At 41.3% G+C, this 25,799-nt stretch overlaps 1 protein-coding gene across 8 annotated transcripts in view; it reads right to left on the bottom strand.

Annotated features, from left to right (window-relative positions):
- The window catches only part of vav2 (vav 2 guanine nucleotide exchange factor), a 179,853-nt gene that overhangs the window by 117,894 nt on the left and 36,160 nt on the right, over positions 1–25,799 (bottom strand). For all 8 annotated transcript variants that reach the window (XM_044333364.1, XM_044333366.1, XM_044333361.1 and 5 more), the window contains exon 2: positions 11,190–11,306. In XM_044333364.1, coding sequence (XP_044189299.1) covers positions 11,190–11,306 — 117 coding nt within the window. The remainder of the gene's footprint in view (positions 1–11,189; positions 11,307–25,799) is intronic.

The raw sequence follows: 25,799 nt of genomic DNA, 5'->3' as shown, positions 1-25,799 counted from the left end.
GAGGAAGAGGGCGGATTAATGGGATCGGTAAAAAGATAAGTGGGCTGAAGCCTCTTGCCAATATCAGTGTGTCACCATCGCACTCAAATGTGTTGCTACAACTTTCTATAATACATGCCGCGGGTAATGAGAGACCATGTCATCCATTCAGTCTAATTTCCATTTTACAGCCCTTTGATAGGAGGAATCAGAGAGTGCAGAGACTTTATCGCCCTGGGCCTCGGTGTATATGTGTGTGTCAGAGTGCGTGTGTGAGTGTGTGTGTGAGTGTGTGTCCACTTCTGCCTGTACCCGTGTGTGTCATCTAGCACTTTGATGTGCTCCTGTTGATGAACCGGACCGTATAAAAACCAATGGAAAATTTAATAGCAGCCATTGACAGTGCTGCCAATGTTCCAATTGAGTAAAGTGGTTATTTCCACTTCTACAGTCATGCATATCTGACACAGTAATCTTTGGTCAGAGCATGTGATAATCCCGTATTTATGTGCTCGACTGAACCTGCTGCACCGATATGGAAAAAAAAAAAAAGGTTATTCGGGGTCTTTGTATTATCATAATAACGCTGTCTGTTTTCCAGCTTTTGCCAGCGCTTTTGTTTTTGCAAAATCTGCAGTTGAAATGCTGCGGAGGACAAACACTGTGGGATTCATTTTTGACAGGGACGTTTACCTTTTGTAGCCTAAATAATAAGGTAAGAGGTCAGAAGTCAGCGTCAGTCACAGCGCAGCATCCCTGGAGCTGATAGAGTTGAAGTTTATTGCTCAACAACACTTCAGCATAGTTGACATCTGGGTTTTTGAATGAAACATGAGCTGTGTGGTGATTCTATGCCTACCTACAAGTGCTGTTAAGAATAGAATGTGTCCTTATAATGCAGTGCATTGTTTGGGAAATTGAAATGTACTTTGCCGTTTTGAAGAGAGAGGAAGTGGCGTCGACAATCTATCAAAGTGTAAACCTGTATTTCAAGTTTTCAACTTTTAAGTGTTTGAACTTGTAAGAGAAAGCAGGAGAACTTTATTCCATACAACAGGGGAGATTAGGTTCAACTATGAGTTTTTTTCATTTTTTCATTAAAAATTCATTAAAATTCATTAAATATTCAGTTCTGGTTGATTTATTAGAATTCATTTCAGCACCGTGCGCTGGTCAAATAGTGATAACAAGGTTATGTTCGCTGGGATTTTCATGAGTCTTGTATTTATTTTGTTATCTACAGTTAATTTGTGAAGAATTACAGAAAAGTTCAGTTGTAAAATATTAATGTCAAAGTTTCATCAGGATACATTTACTGGACTATACATTTGCTGGAGGGCTGGATTTGGCTCAGGGTTGCTTTTTTGCATACCACTGCTATAAGATGATGTTTTGGCAACATTGAGATTGAATTAAGTTAAATTTTTAACTACAACTTGTTTGGAATCATTCATTTGGACAGACATAAATTTGTAGAACAAAAACATAACAAAATAATATAATCACATGATTTTATTAATGATCAATAAAAAATAATCCATAAGTATTGCCCAGCCCTTTCTTGTAGTTATGTTTGTTATGTTTTCTCTACTGCTGCAAAGTGCCACTTTTTCTTTACTCTCTAGCAGCTGGGAAGAGCTCTTCCATTTCCATATTGCACTCTGGGACAGTAATGTCCATAAACACCACACTTGAAAATAGAGTGATTTTACTTTGCACGCTGGTATCTTTAATAGTACCTCATGTTTTTATTTTGTTTTTCACGCTGTAAAGACACATATTCAAAACAAATTTGTGTAAAGTATGCTTACATGATGCTCTGTCTTATCTCCTGAAATATTCAAATTGAAACATAACACTCACGTTTCACATAGCTGAGGTCTCTAGTTTGGCTCTCTTGGGATCCGAGCCAAACCCTAATGCCTGGCTGATAGTACTGACAGTGAACACATGGTTACACACGCTTGCAGGGTCCAACTAATTGGCAGACCATTACTTCCTTTCTATGCCTTCTAATACTACAAATCTATCTGACTTCATCGCAATGTTGGCGGCGCTCTACATGAAAAACCGACATGATCAATGCTTACTATAAACATAATATTCTGATTTAACTCAAAGAGGAGTCCATCTGTCTGCTTTTTTTATATATATTTTTTATTTTTGGAATAATTTGCCAGCCAGTGAAGCTTCCTGTCAACAAACAGAGGATTCATTTTATGTGATACACTCTGCCATTTGGTAACTCCCATGATTTAATCATGGTTTTTGAAAAGCAGCTTATTGTGATGATCCTGCAAAGCTACCTCAACATTCTGTGCTCTGTGTGCCAACCAGTCTCCTAAAATAATGTCTCCCCAAGGTGCTGAGCTCACTGTTAAAGACCAATTAAATGAAGGTTTGTGAAATTATCTTCAATTTGAGAGCAAATAGGGTTATTATTACATAATCCAAGACGTATACACTGGAATGCACATTTAGATTTGTGTAATAGGTGATACAATGAGTGTGATTTATGAGCATAGTGGGTTTGCCTTTCAGCTCCATATGAGAGTAATCCCTATGCAATGAAAAAATGATTGAGGACGGACTCCCTTTTTTGGTGATTTTCTCCTTTTTTTCATGCCAGTGATTCCTCAGAGAATGTACCTGTCCATCACAGCCCTGCCTGTGGGGCCTCAGAGGGAGGAATCATGGGAGGAGAAATAATGAGAGCTCACACCGGCTGCAAGGAATTTAGAGACTCTCGCTCTGTGGGGGCTCTTCCTCCTTATCCCCCTACTTTAGTCCTGCGGCACTCCAAAGACAAGCCCCTAACAACAGGGACACGCCCTCCAGTGACCACTGACACACAACCCGAAGGCGCGAGACAGTCGCGATCGCACCTCGGCAGCCTTTTGGCTACTCCGCACCGCACAACACTGAGCTGAGAGACTTCAAAGACCCGGGTTGAGCGCTGAGCTCGGGCTGAATCGCATTGTCTCTATCTATCAGTTTGTCTAGCAGCACATAGTAACATTCACTGCCACCCAAAACAAAAGAGGCCAATTATTTCCACAATAGGATTCACACTGCACCGAGCTTCAAGTTCAATACACGGTTTTTATACAGCTCATCACTTTTCACTTTTATTCTCTCTCTTCTGGTGGATTTTAATAGCACTGTTGTGCAATCCCGTCAGAGGGAAAATGGTACTAAAATAAAGAGGAGAGAGAAAAAAGAAATAAAGACAGAGCACTCATTGTGAGCAAAATGTCTCCGCTGATTGGAGAAGGTACTGCTTCCTCTGTTTCAACTGTAGAATAGTTGTAGTACAGTGGACTGATAGAACAGAACAGAAACACACTGGAGACAAAGAAATTGACATTTTTCATGATGGTAATTAGGCCTGTCATGATAATTATGTAATCAACTTATCGTACAATATACGGACATGACCTCCATCATTTTTGTTGACCTCGATATTGCCCATTGTGTTTACGTGCATGTTTGTTTACATAAGAATGTCACCAACATTTAAGCCAACATGATGCCAGAATAAACAGCATAACTTACTGTGTGTGGTCTGTTAAAGTCAAATAATCTGTCTACCTGTTTCAGCAGGTTTTTTCCAGAAGGTTTCAGCATTTTGATGAATCCAGTTTTTTTGCTACTGCTGTTAAAATTTTTTAAAAAAGAGGAAGAGGCAGCATATGAGGCCCAGCTCTTCCTCAGCCTCCACATCACAAGCAGATCTCCCACACTCTGCATTAGCAGCTAATAGGCTATTCACGTCACATTGGATAAGTAGTTGGTGCCATTCCTCACTGTGGACGTGCCAAGTGGGGAACGTGCAAGCGTGCGGCACCGGTCATATGGCATTAACTGTAAATAACTCTGTCCCAGCCTGTGACGGCGGGTTGGCGTTTTTAACAGAGGTGCAGCGCATACCCTCCGATCCACCCACCCCTATGTCACCCCGGTCAGTAAGCAGCTCGAGGGTGAGCCACTACCCCCTCCCAAACCCACTGAAAGTCACCACTATTACTGCCCGGCCACTTCCGTGGTTACATGGCGGAGGGAGCTGTGTGCAAGCAATCCTGACTAACCTTACAGCTCAGGGAAAAGATTTTTTCCACATTCTTATTCCAATGTCTGAATATTCTTTAGAATTAAAAGTTCATTGCTCTTTGAAAGGGTGTACTTGCATTATTATGCTATTATATTATCATTCCATCAGCAGAACTTAAAATGACAATAATATTGTTTATCACTATTATTTCTGGGACAATATACTCCCCAACAAAAGTACTTATCATGACAGGCCTAATGGTAATTATGATTTAGCATCTCATAAAACAAGAAACTATCATATTCCTGTAATTTAAGAGACTTTTACTTTACCTTGAAATGATGAAAAAAGGTAAAGCATTTCCATTTGAGATATGAACATGGTGAATACAATGTAAGGATAAAGATGTATCATGATTATGATGCACAAATATCAAAATTTTGTTAAGAAATAGTTTTTCATTAGTAGGAGATCCTAAGTCCTATTTCAATACATAAGAGACTGCGAAAACTGCTCCATTTTTTTGTTTAGGACTGCAATACATCTCCATAGAGCGCCATGTAATGTAACAAAAAAGTCAGAACAACAGTACAGGTGGGCAAGAAACAGCTGGAGGGGATCCAGATGGCACTAAGATTTCATCCACATGACAAATTTCAGGTCATCTGGAGCTCGAGCTTTTGCCTCATACGTCATGCGAACCAGAGTGCGTCTAGTCCAAAGAGAAATAGATACCATCATCAAACCATCACATCTCCACACCTAGAGGCCACAGCAAAACGCCTCCCGACAGTCAGCATCCCCCGATCCCAGCGCGAACGCAGACCGTATCCCGGACAACAACCTATTGCTCAGCAACCACCTGTTTCTGTGGGTATCACCGTAACGAGCTGCAGGAATAATGAGCTTGTGGGAGAGAGAGAGAGAGATGGAAGGGGGTCTAAACACAGGGAGGGGGAGGAAGTTCCCATTTATAATTCATGTCAGGAGAATTATCATCAGCACTGTGGCATTTGGAATGAATTATTGATTATGTCTTGGAAGCTTTATGTAAAAACTTGCAGTTGGGTGGGGTGGTGGGGGGGTCGTGATGGACAGAGCGTGAAGTAAGAGGGCACAGGGATAGAAGAAGCTCAGCCACATCCTGAGGAGGCAGCAGGGTGTGTTTTAACAGAAGGGTATGGAGATGAATTCTCTCTTAGGGGAGTGAAGGGTGTAATCTTGGATGAAGGGATGGTGGTTGGTGGATAGGCAGTGGTTGAGGAGGCATTCAGATCCTTTATGGAAGTCAAAGCAGCAGTGCCACGATGTTAGTCAGTAAAAACTTCTGCATTACATTACTGATACTGTAGCAGGTGAGGTGGTCCACTTCCACAATGAGCCATGAAGAAGTAGTATAAGGTAGCATCAAATTGTATGCAAGTATAGTACTTCAATGTAGTTACTTTTCACCATTGGGGATAATAAAGAACATGGTGATGTCATACAGTCTTTGTTGATAATATAAGGAGGATGCTCCATCAACCTGTTCTAAAAAACATCCTCACTTCAAGCTCATAATACTCAAGAGGCTACTGTAGGAAGAATCATTGCTTTAAAAATCCTCTTGTGCAGTGCTGAGGATGTGGTCAGTAATGGAGGGGGGTGCGTTGACCTGAGTGAGCGACCCCGCTGCTTGACCCTTCGGCCTCCCTCCATCACTTAGCGTACTCTCTCCAGCCCGAACATGACAGGCATGAATCACTACCTTTTCTGCAGGTATTCTTTTTCATTCCAACAGGGTGAATCGATATCAACACCTGCATACAATACATGTGGTGAGAGAGTCGGAATGAATGGATATACAGTAGCACAGCAGCCTTGTATAATGTGGCTTGTCAATGAAGTGTGCAGGTTTCTCAAATATTCCTTTGTAACTTTAGATTTTCCCTCTATAAATGAACGGAGACTTATTCAACAGCGTGGAAGTAATCCAGTTAACTGTTGTCTGTATACCCATGGTTACAGAGCAAAGGAGCACTGTTAATAGCTAATGCAGCATGACTCTCAATGGTGCAGATTTGCCAAAATGAACCGAAAAAACCCTCAGGTGTAGCCTGCAGCTAACTCACAAACTCCACAGCAAACTGAATGTTCCTTTGAATCCCCCAAAAAGCACAATGAAAACTTTAGTCTGAAAATTCAAATGTATTCATCACAAATGGAAATAATAAAAACAACAGAAATCTATTAATATTTACTATTTGCTTTAAAAGGTGGCAAAGGATTTGAAAGGTTGAATGTATTTTGCATGTTTGTGAGTGTTCACAAAGTGACAACAACTGAGCGCAGGGCTAGGCTGAGGGCTGAGGTCAAAACCTACTTCAGTAAATAGCATTCAGGCAGGAGGCCCAACAGTGGCTGAGGCACGTTCCAGATGTTAGTAGCACTGGGCGTGGATGCTAAGCAACTAGCTATTTTCAGCCACAGAGCGCAGGAAGGAAATGAAAGAAGCAGAGTTCAGTGTGTGTGCGGGATTCAGAGCGGCAGAGAGGGTAATCAAACACTGCCGTCCAATGGCAATCACGCCGTCCTGACACAATGGTGGCTCGCCTGCCGCTGGCTTAGTCTTATCACAACATACTCACACTGAGAGTGGGTGTGAGATGAATGAGTTGGGAGAGGAGGACAGTGAGGAAGCGGAAGAGATGGATGGGGGAAGTGAGAGGGAAAGAAAAGCAGCTGAAAAAAAAAAAAAGGAAAAAAAAGGGAGCAGTTGGTGCAAATTAAATCAAGGGACCTCTGTTTCCTTCACATTACCACTCTCCATCTGTTTCAAGGTGTGTTTTGTGTATTCCATGTTACAATAAGCTGCAGCGGGTTGTGATGCAGAGCAAAGTCCTGAAATATGTTGAAATAAAACCTCAGTTGTTCACTTATCATGCAAATCTATAATAAAGCAACAAAAAAAAAAATTACCGCTTCAATTTCTCAGTTAAAACAATTAAGCTGTGAAGTGAAAGTTCACATACATTTCCAAATCATTGAGTCTGCTGGAAAAATTAGCCTGCTGCCACCTGAATCACCTCTGCCAAGTGATGGCTGTTTCACATAAACAATACACTCACATTAAGGCTCCTATTTCCATTCAAATGCGGCACAAAAAATAAAAATCCATTCACCTTGACTCTGTACCATCAAGTCAATGAGCATCACTTGGATGGGTCCGACACTTCGCGAGTCAGTCAGTCATGACTCGGAAGCTGTTAAGATGAGATAGGAATTGATGCGAACAACGCTGTCTACATTCCAAATAAATGACTCTATTCCATTAAATGAAGACGGCGAATCTGTCAGAAAGCTTCCTTCCTTCACTGCTCTCCAGTCACAGACGGAAAATTACCAAACTGTTGATAGATGGTTAACAGGTGCAGGCTAATTATGCTAATTATGGCAACAGCCAAATAAACTGATTGCCATGTTCATTTAAATGACAGCAATGTTCCTTTGGTGGCTAATTAAAATAGGTTGGGAGAAAGGAAACGAGGCGGCTGGGTTCGGATGGAGGGAGGTGTTTAAATAAAAGCGTTCTCTGGGGTCTACTGTAATAAGCTGTATTTCATTGGTTTAATGATGTCATAATGAATTTCTAATGATGGGGGATGGGTTAGGGTGAGATGGAGTGAAGTACTTGTGATAAAGTATGTGCATGAAACCGTACGGACAGTTTCCACCATTGCGAAAAGTAATCGGAACACGGGAGCACTAGCTCATGTTTGTATGTGGCAAAGGGTATCCCTGGTTGAAATGAGTTGAGCAATGAAAATTAAAATCAGTAGAGGACATCAAGTAGGGCATGTGGTCCATTTGTTTCAATGCTAGCCCCACTGCAAACAGATGGGGGAGGTTTTGAAGGGGCAATTACTTTTTTTTTTGTAGCTTTGTGCAGTTGGCCCCAGCCTCCATTTGCTTGTAACCCGGGAAAAGGCATCATTAGATGGAGAGAAGGCAATAAGAGGCCAAGGGAGATGAACTCTGGGGCCCCTGGTAGCCACTATGGAGGTATGAAAGGTGGATAGGGGCTGATTAATGTTTATAAAGGCAGCTGCTATCAGAAACCCCTCTCCCTTCCCTCTCTTCCCCACAGCCCCTCTGTTTTATATCTACTCTTCCAGAGATTAAAAATCTACAGTTTCGGCTTTATCTTCGCAAACACAGCTACTTGTTTTCTAAAGGAGAGCCACTAGGGACATATCTCAAGTTCCACCTCTTCTTCCATTACGAAGTCTCTCCTGCTTCTCTCTTTTATTCTCTGTAATTGCTGTTACTTCAATTTCAAACTGATTGAACCACCGTTATGGCAACCCAATCTATCTTAAGAAAATCTGGTATTCTAGTCACAATGCAAGAGTGAGAACTTGGGTATAAATTCAAGCAAAGGCTGTCAGTTGAAGTGACTTTGCATTGATGGATCATACCAGTTGCATCCAGAGTGAGTGTCTGACTGCACCACTACCCAAACGCCTACTCTCCACTCTTTACATGGATGATGGTTAAGCTTACAATTCAGAAAGCAATGAAAAATGTTATAACGTCCAGGTTCAATCAACAGAAAATCCAATCAGATCTGTAAAAAATGAAAAATAAGCTCTATTCATGGATTTGTTTTTGCAGCTGTTCATAGATTTGCAAAATGTTGATCTTAGTCATTCTTTAAAATGGGTTTTTAAAAAGGTGGATTTTTAGATAGCGCTCAGTTGAAAAGATCTGATGTAGGTTTCTTTCATTAAAATTTGCACAAGCGCCAAAGCTGGTTCACTTTTCAACAAAACGTAAGTTGTATAAATGCTTTTGCCGAGCATTTCTATTTTGTCCTTGTGTAATGTGAAAACAAAGGAGTGATGACAAATGATATGGAAAGAAGAGATGGATGATAGAGTACTGTGATATACTGTATATGGTGGAATTTAGGATTTCCAATGTTTGCCATCGGATGTGCACACAAAGACGCTTTTGTGTGAAGGCAACAAAAGAGGAAAAAAGCCCATCCAGTGATAAGAAAAACAAAGAACTGAACTGCAGAAATAAAACAGCCCCCTTTTCCCTCACTATTTAAATGTATGCCACATTAGTAGGGATCTACTCAATTCAATATATTATAATGTGATGTTTGGCCTTAATGGGAAATCAATGGTGAGACAAGCCCGCCACCGCTGAGACCATACAAAAGCAATTTCCAAATTGACATATGGAGGGCCACTGTGATTGATTCTGACTGCTGTTGGGTTTTAATACCGTTCACTGAGAGCTCATTGACTCTCACACATCGTCTTGTGGTTCATCTACAAACTGCCAAATGAGCCCTTGTCTCCTTTTTCTCCTCTCTCATCTTTTTTTCCCCCATCTTTCTTCAGCATTTCTTCTTTTTCTCAGCCCGACTCAGGGAGAGTGGATACATTGAATCAGATTAGATATGTTAAGATAAATGAGCAGATGACTTTTCGCAAATACATCCTCTCCATCACAGCGAGAGGTATTACGGTTTATGCGGATCCCACCTGTTCGGAGTAATCCCCGCTGCTGGAATTCTGCATGTTCCTTCAATCAACTGAAAAGCTACAGTATTAACATTCCCACTGCACCAATTCTGACGCAACGGCATCAGCTGTCATCATCGGTTTAATGACATCATACTATCCTCCCTGTTTGTTTTAACAGTCTGCTAACCTAGAGAGAAGCTACCCCGCCCTCTCACCCCTCTGTAGCCACATACAAACACACACTGCAGTCAAAGAGATTAGGAAGTATATAGAGAAACAATTCACTTTCGGAAGCTGTAGCTGAAACCAACAAGGTATGCCGATCATGGATTACCAGCCAATCCCTAATCCCCTCCTCTATCATCCAGCTCTTTTTCCAGGGGCTTTAAAAAAAAAAACAAAAAAAACCAAAAGATGTTAACCTTGTAACCCATTTTTTTGCAGGAATATGTAGTTTTCTACTGATACATCCATGCATCTGTGCATTTTCCACCAGCTATCCATCTGTCTGGATCACAGAGGCAACAGACTGAACAAAATACCCAGATGTGTTTCTCCAGTGAACCACTCCAACGACCCCGAGACATTCCCAGTCCAGTCGGGATAAGTGATTCATCCCCCTAGAGTTTTCTGGTTCTATGTTGGGCACGTCCAACTGGTAAAAAAAAACGTGCCTGGACTATTACCAAAGCAAAGCATCCACGAGGCATCCTGATCAAACGCTGAACCACCTCAACTGGTTGCTTTAAATGTGAATAAGCAGTGATTCTACTCTGATCTCCTCCCAAATGTCTGAGCTCAAAGAGTGTGAAGACAGGCACAGCTGACCTTCTGGCCACATCTCTAAGCAGCCGCTTCAACAAGTAAGATTTTGAACGTGGCTCACTAAGATTCCACTTCCCTATCCTCTCACAGGATAAAATTTTTAAAAAGGACCTTGCAGGCAGAGGCTTTACGTATACCTATTGAATAAATGCAATAATCCACTTGAATATCCTGTAAAAAACTCTCCATAAAGCTGATATGATGTGCGAGCGAGTCTGAGCCAACACACACACATGCATACTGTATTCTCACAGCAGACTGTTAAAAAGCAGACTTGAGTTGAACTCCAGTCGCTGACATGAGATGAGATCGTTGACCCTGAAGCGTTACACCTCATGCTCATCTGAGCTCTCTACTCCATATTGAAGTTAATGTAACTGACAGATTTGACTTTGAACTACTTTTAAACCCCAGTAAATCACATGGGCATGTAGCTGCAAAGACAACTTGGGGATACAGTCTTTGCATGCACTCTGCCACACACACACACACACATATTTTTCAAAACAAGACAAAACAAGAGTCATAAAACTACAGTTTGTGAGTCCATCTAAAAAAAAAAAGTCAGATCGCAAAAATATCACACACCACGTCTTGAGTTTTCATCTGACAACAGAAGGACATAACTCCTAAATGATACCATCAGGGACACAAGCAGCATCACGTCTCTGAGCACCTGCTGTAGATAGAACGTAGCCTTCAGGCAGCAAGCGCTTCTGAGCTGATGACAGTGTCAGTTCAAGTGCAGAGAGCATTTTAGAGGATGATACGGTAAGTAGAGCGTGATTTTTTTTTTTTTTTTTTTAAGAACTCACCTTGCCGAAGTCCCGGACATCAAAGAGGTCAAAAGGGTCAAACAGCTCGCTGTTGCGCAGGCCGAACTTGTCGTGGCAAACCTTGAGAAATGTCCTGATGTTCTTCAAACACAAGAACTACAAAAAAGAGACAGAAGGGAAACAAAAAAGACATAAATATATGTTGAATACAAAATTCCAGCGACAGTGATGGTCTAAGCTGTTTTCTAATGGTGTGATTAAACAGCCAGATATATTTGCCCTTGAAAACATGTTCCACCAGTTTGTTTAATATCCTCTATCACCACAACAGTGTTTTTGTAAGTATTTAATTTCCTGGTTGATGATTGGCAGGCTCTCTATTTCATCCTCTCATGGTGTCTGAGCGATTATTCAGCACCAGAAGGTGAGCAGGCTGACTGCTGCTCCTGAGGCTGATGGGCTGCCTCTCTGATCCAGATAAGGAAAGCCACGGTGGGGCCTGTCTCCTGACATCAGAGCGCAGACGAGGTGTCCGCGGACAAGCCCGCCGGCAAAGACCCGTCCCCGGGTAAAGGCTGCCTGTTGGACTAAAATCCTGACTTCACACTAAAAGGTCACAGGTCACAAATCTGCCGTGTTCCATGGAAATGTCTCGAAGAAAAACACTGAAGCTCTGGCATTTAGTGAAGGCTTTTAAATGATAACAATAGCTTTTTATGAAAAGGAACACAAGCGTATCTCTTCTGGATATTTAGAGATTCTGATAAGGTGATACAGAACAAAAAAGGCTGCCAAGTAAGTAATTAAAGATATTTCTGTTTTCCTTTCAGTACAGTTAAGTGTGGTTTACAACTCACAATCAAAAAAAGAGCACAGCATTCCCTTTATTAATCTCTGCATTTGACATCAACAAAGGTTTAAACTAATATGTATAATGTGCAGTGTTTAAAGCAGGTCTGAGGACCTATAAACTAAAGCATGACAGATAAAATATATTAGATATTAGATTATTGCAAATGGGTACCAGTGGTTACTGCCCATTCATGCAAATAAAGCATATTTGAACTTAAGACTGGTAGCCTATGCAGGGGAAACTAATAATCTGAATAATAATTACTCTCTGCTCACGGATATCGATGGTCTTCCCCTAAAATATCACATCACACAAATAAACCCTGAGGGCTGAAATAAGTGCACAGGAATATTGAAATATTAATGATAAGCATAACCGCCTGCCATCTCCCACCTTTCTGTGTGTGAAGAACACATTACCTAGCATGCAAATCCAGATGCTGCTCAGATATTCCCTTTCATTCCTCTGTGTGCGAGCGATACGAAGTGATGGCCGCGGAGGCAGAATGTACACACAAAAGAGATATGAGTGAGAGATCCTATGAGGAGCAAAATGGGTTGCCTGTTTCTGTTGAAAGCTTTGACAACATTCAACCTTGTAAATCGCTGTTGCATAAAAACTAGTGAAACAACCGTCAGCCTCGGTGGCCGCGCTTCACGTCGGGTAAACGTTAGCGTGTGTGTTCCAAGGTAACAATGGCAGCACCGGTAGGTATTCGGGTGTAGTGAGATGCGCTCCTCGGGTATTGAAAAGTGCACAATTGTTCCCATTTAAACTGTGCTGAAGCTTGATAGTGCTTCCTGTTGCTACGACTGACCGTGAGAGAGATCATCTGCATCAGCCTGCTGTACTAATTAGCTTTCACGCTTTGGATAAACACTAAAAAAAAAAAAAAAACTCACTGTTACACACCCGAATAATTTTTCAGATAAAAAGCACAGTTTCATCTGATATGGTTTCCTGATATTTTGTGGTATTTCAGTCGACCTCTCCTGGCCACACCTGAGAGCCCTGCTGACTCATTCTCATTCATGTGTGCACATCTGTTCAGTCCTAGTGTCATGGGTGTGAACCCCATAAGAGAGCGGCACTGGCCAGTGAAAAGAAATGCGATTGGCTGGCTAGCCAAAGTGACATTTGCAGTTCAGCAGCGAAGGTTATCGTGCCTGCAAATCCTCACGTGCAGGAGGGAGGGGGGGGAGAAGGGGTGTAGTGGGGCTTGGAGGGGGAAGCTTATTTTCCCAGCCCAGATATGAAAAGGTAACATTTGCTGGAGTGGTTTGGAGACCGGAGAGGAGAGAGAGAGAGGCTCTGCAGATATGGATCAGGAGGCTGAAGATGTGTCTGACATTCTAATGTATGTTTGGCGATAAGAGAAGCAGGGTAGAGGTAGAGAGAATTGCTATGATCTCAGTGGAGAAAAATACAGCACTTCTTGTGGAGTTGGGGAGTGTGAGTGTGCACCTGGGAATAAACAGGTTGCGGTCATCTCCTAACGCTGAGGCTGCCTTCAACACAATCCATTTGGAATTACCTCACTGTGGTCTGCAACACTCCCTCTAATTTCTAATTTCTCTAATTCTCCCTCTATTATCTCTAATTTCTCCCTCTAATGTCATTGTAATTTGAATTCCTTTTGGCTCATTAGTGTTGTTTAAACAAAATAAGCGAGCTAAATATGTCACCTTGGTCTCTGAGAACTATATACTGAACGATTAATCAAAAAAAAAAACTCCCACTTCAGGTTTTAAGACTAAAACATGGCAATAAAAGTAAATTGCAAGTGGAGACAGCTCGCAGGTGTTTGTTCCCTTTTGGCAATTTCATTATTAGTTTTTTGTGTCACCCGAGACTCTTTAAAGTCTGTAAAACCACAATCCTTTTTTTCACCTGTGTCGCTCAACAAAACACTGCAGAACAGAGGTGACAACACAAATTATTTGTATAAAGACATCTTCCCACACAGGACCAGCGAAAAAAAAAAAAAAAAAAAAAACATGCATGTAGACACAGAAAAATGCTTGTGTGTACATTTGTGAGCACACGCATCACTTCTGGCTCACTTAATACTTTGACGGGCTCCTAAAAACTTGTGATTCACAATGCTTTCAGTCCCAAAAAGCAAATGCAGTGTTCATCAGATCAAATCCCTTTAGGGTGGAGAGAGATGAAAATGGAAGGTCAGGGAGAGATAGAGAGTGAATGAGGAAAAAGGGGAGGGATATATGGGGAAGTTAAAAAGATGGAGAGAGATCGCCTGCAGGTGGTCTCAGCTGTAGGATGGCAGTAGAATTTTTTTACAAGGTGGCTTGTGTGCTCCACTGGAGCGACAGCTCTGATTTTGACTTCTCAGTCAAGAGCAAACAATGCTTAAAAGAGGGAGACATGTTGTCAGGAAGGCGGGGAAGAGGAGAGAGTGCAGAGAGGGAAGGAGGCAGGTAACAAAGACCTGTCACACCCCTGACAAGCCCCTCTACCATATCACTACGCTACATCACACAGAGAATAATGCATTATTCCTCTGGGAGGGTGGCCCTTATCTGCACAGACTCCTACATGCTCATATCATAAGGAGATACAAATTAAAGCTTCCTCATAAAACCTGAACAACAGCGAATCAAAGCCACGGGATGCAGGAAGAGTGTGTGCGGATGTGGATGTTCGAGGAAGACGGAAAGGCGGGTTGTTTTTGCCAAAACTGCAGGTCTTTGGTGTTGGGAGAAGAGGGGAGGTTGAAAAGGAGAAAGCCAAGAGTGAATGTAACCCATGGGGGAGAAACAGCAAGAGGAGGAAGCTGTTTGTACGGCTGGAAACCGTAAACTGGAACCAGAGTACTGATCTGATCAAAACATGTTTGCTGGATCAATTATCCGCGATCAGTTCATAGGTATGATGCACACTGTGTCCTTACTGTAGTGCCGTGCTGTTCATGAGCTCAGCTTGGAGGAAAAGGATGTGTGTTGTTGTGTGTTTACACATCAGAGATCAGTGATGGCAAAACCACACTGAAGTTCAAAAGTATAAGAATATGTTAAATGCATTATGAGCCTGTGAAGTTCTTTAACACATCCGATATGATAAAGCACCAACACAGAGAAAACAACAGGTTCACATGAAGTTGCCTACAGTATTATTCTTGTAAATCAGGCAGTTTATGTGAAAAAGGGAAAGCCAATAGGATCAATAAGCCAGTCCTAATGTCTGTCTGACCCTGCTAGCACTAGCTGGATAACAGGACAGACACAGAACCGCAGCAAGCCGGTCAGACAAAACAATTCTGCAAATCAAGACATGTTCACAAGCACTAAGGCGTGGCCTCTGGATATGGTTGCAGATAGGAGTATTTTTGTATTTGGCTCAGGAAATGAAAATTTTCCTCATTGCCTTGGGGAATTTTTGAAAATAAATTAGAACATCACAAATAGAAAGGAGCATGTTGTTTTTTTTGTCTTTTTTTAAAGTTATTTCCCCAGTAGTAGGAGAAATATTACATCACTATTACAGGTGATTTTTGAAGAAGAGGAATAATTAAGAAAAAAGAGCAATTAAAGACAGTTTTTACTGCCCGGTAATGAGAAACAACAGATCAGATGCAAGTCTACAGCAAGACTCAAACAAAGAAGATGTCTTCAGCTCTGGCAGACAAAATCAGTAAAGAACAGTCTACCGGGGGTTAAGATTATTGAGAAAGTAAACATGCTTCAATGTTCACCATGGTGTTGCTCTTTATCCACATTTCTGCCTCCCCTAACCACCGCTGCTGCTTCTTCTTCTTCTTCTTTCTCTGCTAAAAGTGTTTGTGCAGCACAAGCAGTAACACCTAGAAACACCAAAAATTAGCAGGCGGGTTCCAAATTCCATCCTCAGACACATATAATGACACTCACTGACCTCAAGGTGATGCTGCAACAATCAAATTTACATTTTTACAATTATCGCTAAAAACAACTATTTCATCATTTTAATCTCCCAAGTCTTCTGCATCTGGTCTCAATTTTTCACGATTTGCTTGGACCCTGATCATGGCTGCTTGCAGCTATGTTACATTTAGAAATCATTTAAGTGAGGAGATGAGAATTTAAGCCAGCGCACAAGATGTGAGTCAGAGAGGAGATCAGATACTCAGACAGCCAGACTGAAGATTGGAGTCAATGAAAGAGACTGATGCCTGTCTGGGAGCTGTGAGGCAGCCACATATTCGTTGCCGTACACACACACACATGCACGCACACACACACACATAAAAATAACCTCTTGTTGTGTCTAGGGTGGTGAATCATTCCGCACCTTCAGAACAACAGGAAGGGAGCTCTCAGCAGGTGAGAGAGCAGCAACAAGACAGCCTCCTCTCCACAGGAGCCTACATGACCACAAAAAAAAAAAAAAGGCTGGCTGAGCTGTTTCCGCCAGTCGATACACACGCATGCCTACGCTGAGGCGCACGCATATATGCCAGGTATAGGTGATGATGGATCTCATAAACTCTGGGGCTTGGTTAATGATCTCACAGCTGGAGGTGTTGATTGCTTTCTGGTATGGAGAGATTTATGCCTGCCAGCGATAAGCCTTTCAAAATAAACCTCATCCAAACGCTTCGGTCTACAGTGTAGAAAATGTCCATTAAACGGGTCTGACGAAGTCTCACTCAAGCTTACGTTTGTTTAAAAAAAAAAAAGAAGAAAAAGCTCACACTATTGTAAAGATGCAAAGCGCAGCAACGTGTATAGCAGACACCTTGAAAATATGGACTGCCAGACCTTCAAAGCAGCCTGATGTAGATATCGAGTCCACTTCTAATCTTGAGCTTTGATTTTGTGTCCTACAAGTCACCAACAGGTGGAACCAATAGGAATGAGCGTTCCATCCATCCCTGTCAGTCTATGATTTATTCTTTTTAAGACATGAAACATGGATCAATCCAGCTGTTTTTTCAAGAGCGCAGATTTCCTCGTCTGTGATCTTTGATTTCTCTAATTTGATATCAATACCTACTTTGATGAACGTTTGAGTCTCCAGCGCTGCACACAGGATGAGGGTGGAAAAAGATATGTTTGCAAACAATGTCCAATAATGTGTTTTGGCCTCTGTACCAGGTTATTAAGTGTTTAGGTGGCATGTGCCAGGTGACACCCAGAGGGGATTAACGAGCGCTGGAAGCCTCCTCCCACCCACTTCCACGTCACCCAGATGTTAGAGTCAGTGAGGAGAAAGGCCCTGCTCCTGCAAATTAGAGGAGGGGACACTGCATGAATAATTCATTGCAATAGTATGCAAATGTGTTAATCTTATCCTATTACCCCTAAAAGCCTGTAAGCAGGCATGGATTGACCACACTTTCAAATCTGGTACAACCCTCAGCAGACGAGGCAGAACTGCTTCGTTAGCGGGGTGGCTCATGTTAAAATATGGAAGTTAAAAAGGCTAAGTACAGTTTTTAGTGAGGTTAATCTCCATTACAAAAGAAGATAATTCTTCTCAGAGCATAGACTCTGAAGGGAGAAAAGTCACCGGGATTGTAGAGCATGACTACATAATTAAATCAAGTCTCCTTTCACCTTTACACCGGCCACTCATAAAAACACATGCACACATTCTAATTGCATGTAGCCTGAGATAAGAAGCACACAGCATGAGGGAAGAAAGCGTTTACATGACATCAGTAACATGCTCGCCACACGGCTACACACACACACACACGGACACACACACACACGGACAAATATTAGGTCATTCGTGAGAAAAGAGAAGCAGTGATCCTGAAGCTGAAACTAAAAAGGAGACCCTTTCCTTGGAAAGAAAAAGCTTTTGCGTAGGGGAGGGGGGGGGGGGGGGGGGGTAGGGGGAGTGAAACAGAATGGTGAAAAGAAAGAGAAGCGATATGTCTTCAAGGTATTACTCTTTCCTCTCACTACTGGAGCGGAAGCAACCACAGCCAGGAACAAAGAATCTGCTCGCATGGATAAAATTGAGAGAAAGAGGAGAAGGGGCAGTTTTTTAGCTTGTGGGATGCTTTAAAATGCCAGCCGGTAGTGCTGAGCAGTATATTTATCATCTGTTATATATTTCACATCATTAGATTTTGTTTTAATACTACTAATGGATATAGATTTATTTTACAAAGCAATTAGTAAGTCAGATTTTTCTAGAATTCTAAACATTTCAGAATGAAAGGGTAGGGTACTACAATAAAGTTTTGATACTGATACCAAAAGAGAAATTTCACCCAACTAGTGTGGAAAACATGTCTTAGATGCTCAATGCCACAGACATATTTCTGGAAATAGTCACAAAGTATTGAGGTTTGATACTAAGCACTACTCAAGTGTCCATCCACTTAAAACTCAGAGTCTTTGAAACATTTAGACCTACTTCATCACCCAAAAACTAGATCCATCCTGTCTATGGTATCATCTATATAGTCAAATCATGAGTAGCTCAGCTAACAATAGCCCAGCTCCTGCACCCACTCCGTCCCCCGCCCCGGTCAGAGAGGATGCTGACGGCGACAGAGATGCTGCCTCTTCCACTGCGACTTCGAATGAAAACGTCGACCGTGGTGAGCACTTTTGAGTAGCAGGACCTTTAAATTATGTTAATAACATATGTCATGGCTCAACATTACCATTTGGCCATGACAACGTATGCCAAAGGCAAATGTATGCACTTTGGCAGCAGGAGGGGGGGGGGGGGGGGGGTTGGGGTGTTGGGTGTCTGGCTCTGAAATAGGCTACAGACAATCCAGGCAGACAGCTACAGATATATACAGCCACATCGTGTAGCTTATATTCACGCATTAGGCCTGTGTAGGACCAGTAATATTTGCAAACTGCCCCTTGATAAATAATGTTAATGCTGATGAATAAGGAATAGTTCATTGCAGTCAATGAAGTCAAGCAGCAGAAATTAAGTGACAACGTGCAAATACTACAAGCCTGTTTTTGGGTGAACTAAACACGCAAGAGTAGTCGTACACATCACTGTTTATAACACAGGGTGTTTATCTTTTGCTTGGTGGGCCGCTTTAAAAAGATATTTTTCTCCAGGTACCACCTAACCACTGACTGTGTGTGATAAAAGTGGAAGTGTGTGTGTGTGTCCATGTCAGCTTCAGACTGAGCTTTCTGATGCAGAGAGGAAGAAGAGCAGGTTAAAAGACAAAAGCAAACAAAAAGCATTCACTATTATCATCTTCATTCTACCTGACCTGATTCTTCTATTTCCTCTGACCTTAAACATGTTTTTTGTTTTGTTTTTTTCTTTCTCTCTCTTTTCTCAGTGGATCAGTAATAATTCATAAAGCTTCTTTCCTCTGAAGTGGTAAAAACATCACACAGGATTTCTACTTTTGTTTCTGCTGGTTTTGTTTTGTACGATACAGGCTTCACCTTTGCATGACCGGCTCCGTCTCCATTTGCACCGAGAGTTAGCACGAGACTCTATAATAAATATCATCATCATTCGCCTGGATGCCCTGGTGGCTGTCCTGCGTTTCCTTCCTAGATTGTTGCACGAGCCTCAAATAGTCTATATAGACAGAGGATACTGTGTTGTTTTTTTGTCTGTTTGTTTTTCTTGATGCAGCTATTGTTTAAACCATTTTACTCCAGGTCTGAAAAGAGGTCAAGCATTATAAAATCCAAAAATCTAACAAGCCAAGATGCTAAAAAAAACATCTCGGTGCATAATGCAGTCCTCCAGGTTCAATCCACTCTTCATGTAAATACGTGTCTGTGTTGTATCTAAGCAACAGGCCATGCTGCGGAGACTCAGGAGAGGAGTGTGTGTTTGAGGCACTTCCACTCAGGCTTAGCTGCAGACTCATGGCTTGATGAATGTGAGAAGGAGGTCCGCCGAGAATCCCAGACACCCATGGATCAATGGTCAGGTAATTTATGACATCAGACCAAGGAGAGGAAGACTGCATCTATCTTTTCTTCTGGTGAGTTTTCCTCACAGCTTAAAGCTTATTGTGGTGATTTAGATCCCCCGTTGAGATGCGTTACCTTTCACTTCTTCTCTCGCAAAACAAACGTGAGCGTCATACATATAAGTTAAATGTTACATACATAAAGATCTTAACTGTAGCGAGCAAAGCCACGTTCACAGCTCATTAAGTCTCACGGTTTCATATAATCATTGGCAGAGCTGTGTTAGCTTGGGGCTCATACACACACGGCAGAAGAACTAACGAGGAATTGAAACCTGAACAGATTTACGTGTTTTGACACAGCAGAGTTACAATAACATTAGCAGTCACTTAACACTTACAAATTCATATTATATGGCTTAATCAAAAGGACTGATATGTCTCTGGCTCCAAACCAAATTGTGCTTATACATGAAAAAGCTGAAATGACAAATCCTGAGAAGAGATAAATCCTGTAGTTTTATGTGAGCCCTGAATATACAGAGAGCCTCTGTAGCCCTGTCCTCTTTCTGAATGTGTGTAGATGATAGTCTTCTGATTAGTCTGATAGTCACTATTGATGAATTAGATTTATTTTGTCATTTCTTCCAATTTTATAATCATCTCAAGAACTTATTTCTGAAAAGAACTTTATGATAATAGACTTCAACTTTGTGTAACCAAAGTATTTTCCCAAATTAATCACAATATACTCAAGTAGTGAATTTCTGGCTACACATCCAAACTGTGTGCGAGACATTCTGGTGACCTTTCATGTATTGTATATTGCACATGTGACAAGCTGATTAAACTACATCCAACAGTGTACAGCGGCTACATGATCAACACTGGTTAATCGATCAATTTAACATTTTGAACGGGGCATCCTTCATATTAAGCATCTCTTCTTTTGCTGTTTTAAGTACATAACACTTCCATACTTTTACTTCGGACTTGTTGATTGATTATTCAATTTCCTGATAGACAGAAAATGAATCAACTATTTTGATAATGGGTTAATCGTTTAAGCCATTTTTTTTTTAAGCAAAATGACCCAAATCCTCAGCACAGCTTCTGAAGTGTGACAATTTGCTACTTTTTTTTAGTCTAAGTAATTGAGTATCTTTGGGTTTTGGTTGGACAAAACAATCAATCTGAAGATGTCACCTTGGGTTAAGGACATTTTGATGTACATTTTTTTGCTATTTTCTGATATTTTATGCAGCAAACAGAAAATGGAGATAGTAATCCACGGTTTAATTTTAAATGAAAAAATAATCGTTGGTTGCAGCCTTAATTGCTACAACTACTTAATCTGATTGCATCTTCCACCATTGGAACTTGATATTGTACTGTGTATTTCCAGAAATAAGAAATAAAGTTCTTTTTTGAAATGGCCTTTGATATCATAACAGAAGAGAAACCAAAACAAAGGAACCAGAGAGCATTGTTAGGGCAGGATGTTTGTCAGTCCTTTGTTTAAGGAGGCGATCAGGTACACAGGGGGGATGCAGCTCTGTGCTCCTGATGGCTACGATTATCTCCAAGGTGACTAATGCTATTAACACAGAGAACAGCCTGTTAATTACTGGCCCTCATCATACTCACAGCTTGGATAAACAATCATTCAATCATCACACGGCTTTGCCGTGACACACAATACAGCAATCGGCCAATTTACAGATTAAGTGATTGGACGAGTGGATACCGTGAGATACAGTTCGCTTCCACTCGACGGTGCACTGGACAGTAGAGAGCTTTCCACCGGGCGCTCAACCAGAGTGAATGCAATATGAAACCATAGCGTGCTGTACAGTTTGGTTCCATGAGAAGCTGCATGAACAACAAACACACAGAGAATAAGTCATGTGACAAAGTGGGTGAGACCACACTATTTGTCCCAGTTACACTTTGTATTTCTTTCCATACTTGTCATTTGTTTGTTTAGCCAGTATAACGTTGGTTTTGTAGCGTTGCTTTCACACATTATCCTGGGTTTTGTTTGTGTTCAGTATTGTTGTTACATTTACACCTGCATTTATGGTTTCATCAAGACAGACAAGTTCATGTTTATTCATTTAAGTCCTGAGTTTCTTGAGTTGTAGATTAGCTTGTTACTTATCATACCTACCACGCTTTTCAGCATGCCTCACTGACATCACTAGCGATGTCATATATCCTGAGTTTAGCCAGTTAAGTTTGATTTGCTTGTATTCGTTTCTTTTTTGAGACACTTTTTTTGTTGCACAGGTCAGAATAAATCACATTTTTTTGTCACTGAACAAGTCTCTAAGTGCCTTCCTAAACTCTCTGGTAAGTCATGTTTGCACATGCTGCACATTCTGATGATACAGTGATTGCACAGAACACTTAAAATATCAGAAACAGCTGCTTGTACATATGCCAAGAGGTATCTCATGGTTCTACTGCAGCCAGTGTAGATTGATATTGTTTACACAATGACCAGGAAAATACTAATTTCTGATTGGATGGCAGGTGTTTACAATCATAACACGACACCTCAAACACAGATCACGTCGACACTCAACCATTATTCTAAATCAGATTGCAGTAGTTACATCAAACTGTGGGTAACTAAAGCAACAATGGTTCGGCTTGATGTCCCATTAATTATTCAAACTAAAACTCATTGAAACCACATCATGAGTTAAACTGATAAACAGCTGATGATTTGGGCTCAGTGGTGGAAATGATGGATTGCTTCACACGATGGCATTCGTTATTCTTTATACATCAGGACTAGGGCCAAGTATCGAAGCTCAATACTTTTTTGGTACAGACTAAAAAGTGTTTAGATTGGATAAAAGTAAATGACTGAAAGCTGACATCAAATGTCTGACCAGATTTGTAATTGTGGTTACTTCTTTGAACAGATTGTTCCTCATTTAGATCAAGTTTTTGCGAATTCTAGACTATTCTGTTTCTTTTAGGCAGCATCAAACAACTGTCTAGACTGTGCTTGATAACTTTGGCTTTTTGGTCAAATAATAAAAGGGGTCTTGTTTAGAAAAATGTTGATATTTAACAGAAAAAAGGTATTGTTTTCTAATCTGCATCTGTACATTTTTGATTCTATAAATACCAACAGTTGCTTTGATAAAATCCTTTTTTATCACATTGCAAAAATACACATCTATGATGGATATTTAGCATCTGTGAGCTGGATATTTTCAATGAACACTTCAGTGCCTTTTAAAGTGATGTGACCTGTGTCAGTACAAATGAGTCACAGTTAGCTGGTCTTTCCAGAGCTGCTTGTGACTTAATAAATAGGACCTGTATTTCTGTTCTGGGCAGCTTCCCTCAACTCCAATACATCAACAGTCTGACCTAAATGAAGTACCTATGTTTACACTTTAGCACGACAGCTTAAGGTCAGTGAATAGTGTCCTCTGTCACATCGCATCACGTTGTCACAACTTTTTTTTTGTCACCCTCAGTCAACAACATTATGTATGGGGAGCATACTTCCTGTTTATACTTCCTTTGCAAATTACATTGGAAGGCTTGTTGGCACTGTCCCTCACAATTAATCACTGTTGAGATAAAGGCAGTGTCACAGTGGAAAGAAAAAGAGACACCTGAGGAGGAGGCATGGGAGGGTTAAGTGTGTTTTTTTTTGTGTATTTATGAGCATTATAGACAGATGTAGAGGGAGGATTGGTTGTGAAAACCTCTCACCTTCACGACAGTTCATTATCCGTTTACATCGCTCCTTCTACATGATCTGAGGAAATGGTCATAAATGACCCACACCTGTCTCTATGATCTTCTCAGCCCCATTCCTGGCAAAATTGAATTAACTTCTCACATATCTGTGACCCAGCTGTCCTGCTTGCTCCCAGGTAGACTACAGCTAAATCTGAGAAATCAAATACCAGACAGCAAAAAGCCTTAGCTCTTATCTTTTTTTTTTTTTTTTTTTTTTTTTTTATAAGACAGTGAGTGAGAAATATCATGAAGTCCGAGAGAGAAAGAGATACAAAGAGCCCTGTCAGATGGATACAGCGGTGGTGGAGAGCAAGGCGGGGATCAAACGTCCAGTTTTCTGCCGGTAATCCTCCTCGAGTAGAGAAGGAGGGGAGGTGGTGGGAGATGGAGGCGGGAGGGGAGGAAAACGGAGGAGAGGAGGAGAGGCTGGTTGCTGTGCCACAGAAAGCAAATGTTACTGGCTTTTTCATCCTGCAGGCGAGGCGACGCCAGCCCCTCCACAGCTCTCCAGACAGTCTGGCACACGGGCCACAGGAGGAAACCTTTTGGAGAGATCAGAGCCCCGAGCTTCAAGCATGGAAAGAGTATGTGAATATGCTGTGTGTGTGTGTGTGTGTGTGTGTGTGTGTGTGTGAGTGGGAGAGAGAGAGAGAGAGAGAGAGAGAGAGAGAGAGAGAGAGAGAGAGAGAGAGAGAGAGAGAGAGAGAGAGAGTGTGTATGCGCGCCCATATGTTGCTGCTTATGCCTTTCAGATGTAACACTCTGCCTGTTCTATAATTGGAGGTTTTAGCCCACGTACCATGTCTGAAATCAACAACATGGCAGCAGTGTAGAGAAAGCCAGAAAGGAACGGGGTTATTCTCCTTTTTGTACATCAAAGATAAGACTGAGAACATGTGTAGTGTGTTTAGATATTCAACAGATATCTTGAGGGAATGCTTCATTTTGTATTAAATGCTATAAAACATTCATTTTGGCTCTAAGAGCATATCAGCAATCTTTCTTTTTCAGCCAAGTCATTGTGTTCATTGCACACTGAGGGGCTACAGAGGAAAATATTTATGATCACATATGCTTAATAACAAATGAGAACGTAATGTTAACACAGTCTCTGCATGTAAAACGCTGCTTCCGATGAAACTAAATGGATTAATCATGAGTGAAAAGAGAAGCAGAGGAAATTCTGGGATTGGACAGGATACAGTCTGTTCACTAATTCACAAATATTTGTGAGATCTTGCATTTTTTTAGTCCCCTAGTACACAGATATGATCAAACAGCAATGTTACCAATGTAAGCAATCACAAGAGTTTTCTGCAGTAAACAAACTGATTGCTGAACAATTTTACAAGCCAAAGTTGAATAAAAATCCATCCTCAGAGAAGTGTGCTTCGTTAGCCCCGAGTTTGTCTTCTCAGGCGGGCATCAAAAGGTATTGCTCAAACCAAGCTTTCACCAACTTACTAAAACTGAATCCTTTCCAAATCTAATCTAATCTTCGTTTTATGGAGCCTATTGTCATTTCACCATCACAGTAAGAAGCAATAAGGTTACCTTACAGACTGAATTCAGGGAGAAAATAGAGGCACATTCAGCCTCCTGGCCACACAACCTAGCTGCTTCGATCACAAAAGCCCACAAACAGCATTCTCATTCCAGTTCCTTCATTTTTACTCTCACTGACGATATATTGTGATCATCAGGTAGTTCTTTAAAAAAAAATAGCAACTGGTTGCACATTTAAGCACAATTTCCTAGATTTTTTTCCCTGCAAATTCTTTCATTTTGATCCTTAAATAATCACAAACAAAACTCTACAGCATCCTAGAGGGACTGACTGTAGGCCGGAGGAAACAAGCGGTTTATTCTCATATGATAACCGAGCCATGAAAGCAATAAGGTCGACAACTTGAAGGATCGGTGAAAAGGCGACGCAGCCAATCATCAACAGCTAAGTGCTGCCGTGAGCTATGGTTTCAGGAGCATCCCCAAGGGCAGAGGTGAGAAAAATCTAACAGGCAGAAGCTGCTTGATAAACCAGTTCTCTCTTCTCCATCTCCCACACAGTTGGACACTGCCTGCAGCACCTCTTTAAAAATAGGAGGGAGAAAAAGCTGTCACTCTGGATTTAGCCTACTTTCCAACATGCCCATTAATT

This window comes from Thunnus albacares, chromosome 18 (genome assembly GCF_914725855.1).
Source record: "Thunnus albacares chromosome 18, fThuAlb1.1, whole genome shotgun sequence".
NCBI classification, from domain to species: domain Eukaryota; kingdom Metazoa; phylum Chordata; class Actinopteri; order Scombriformes; family Scombridae; genus Thunnus; species Thunnus albacares.
The sequence above is the reverse complement of the archived record's forward strand: the minus strand, read 5'-3'. Positions and strand labels throughout refer to the sequence as shown.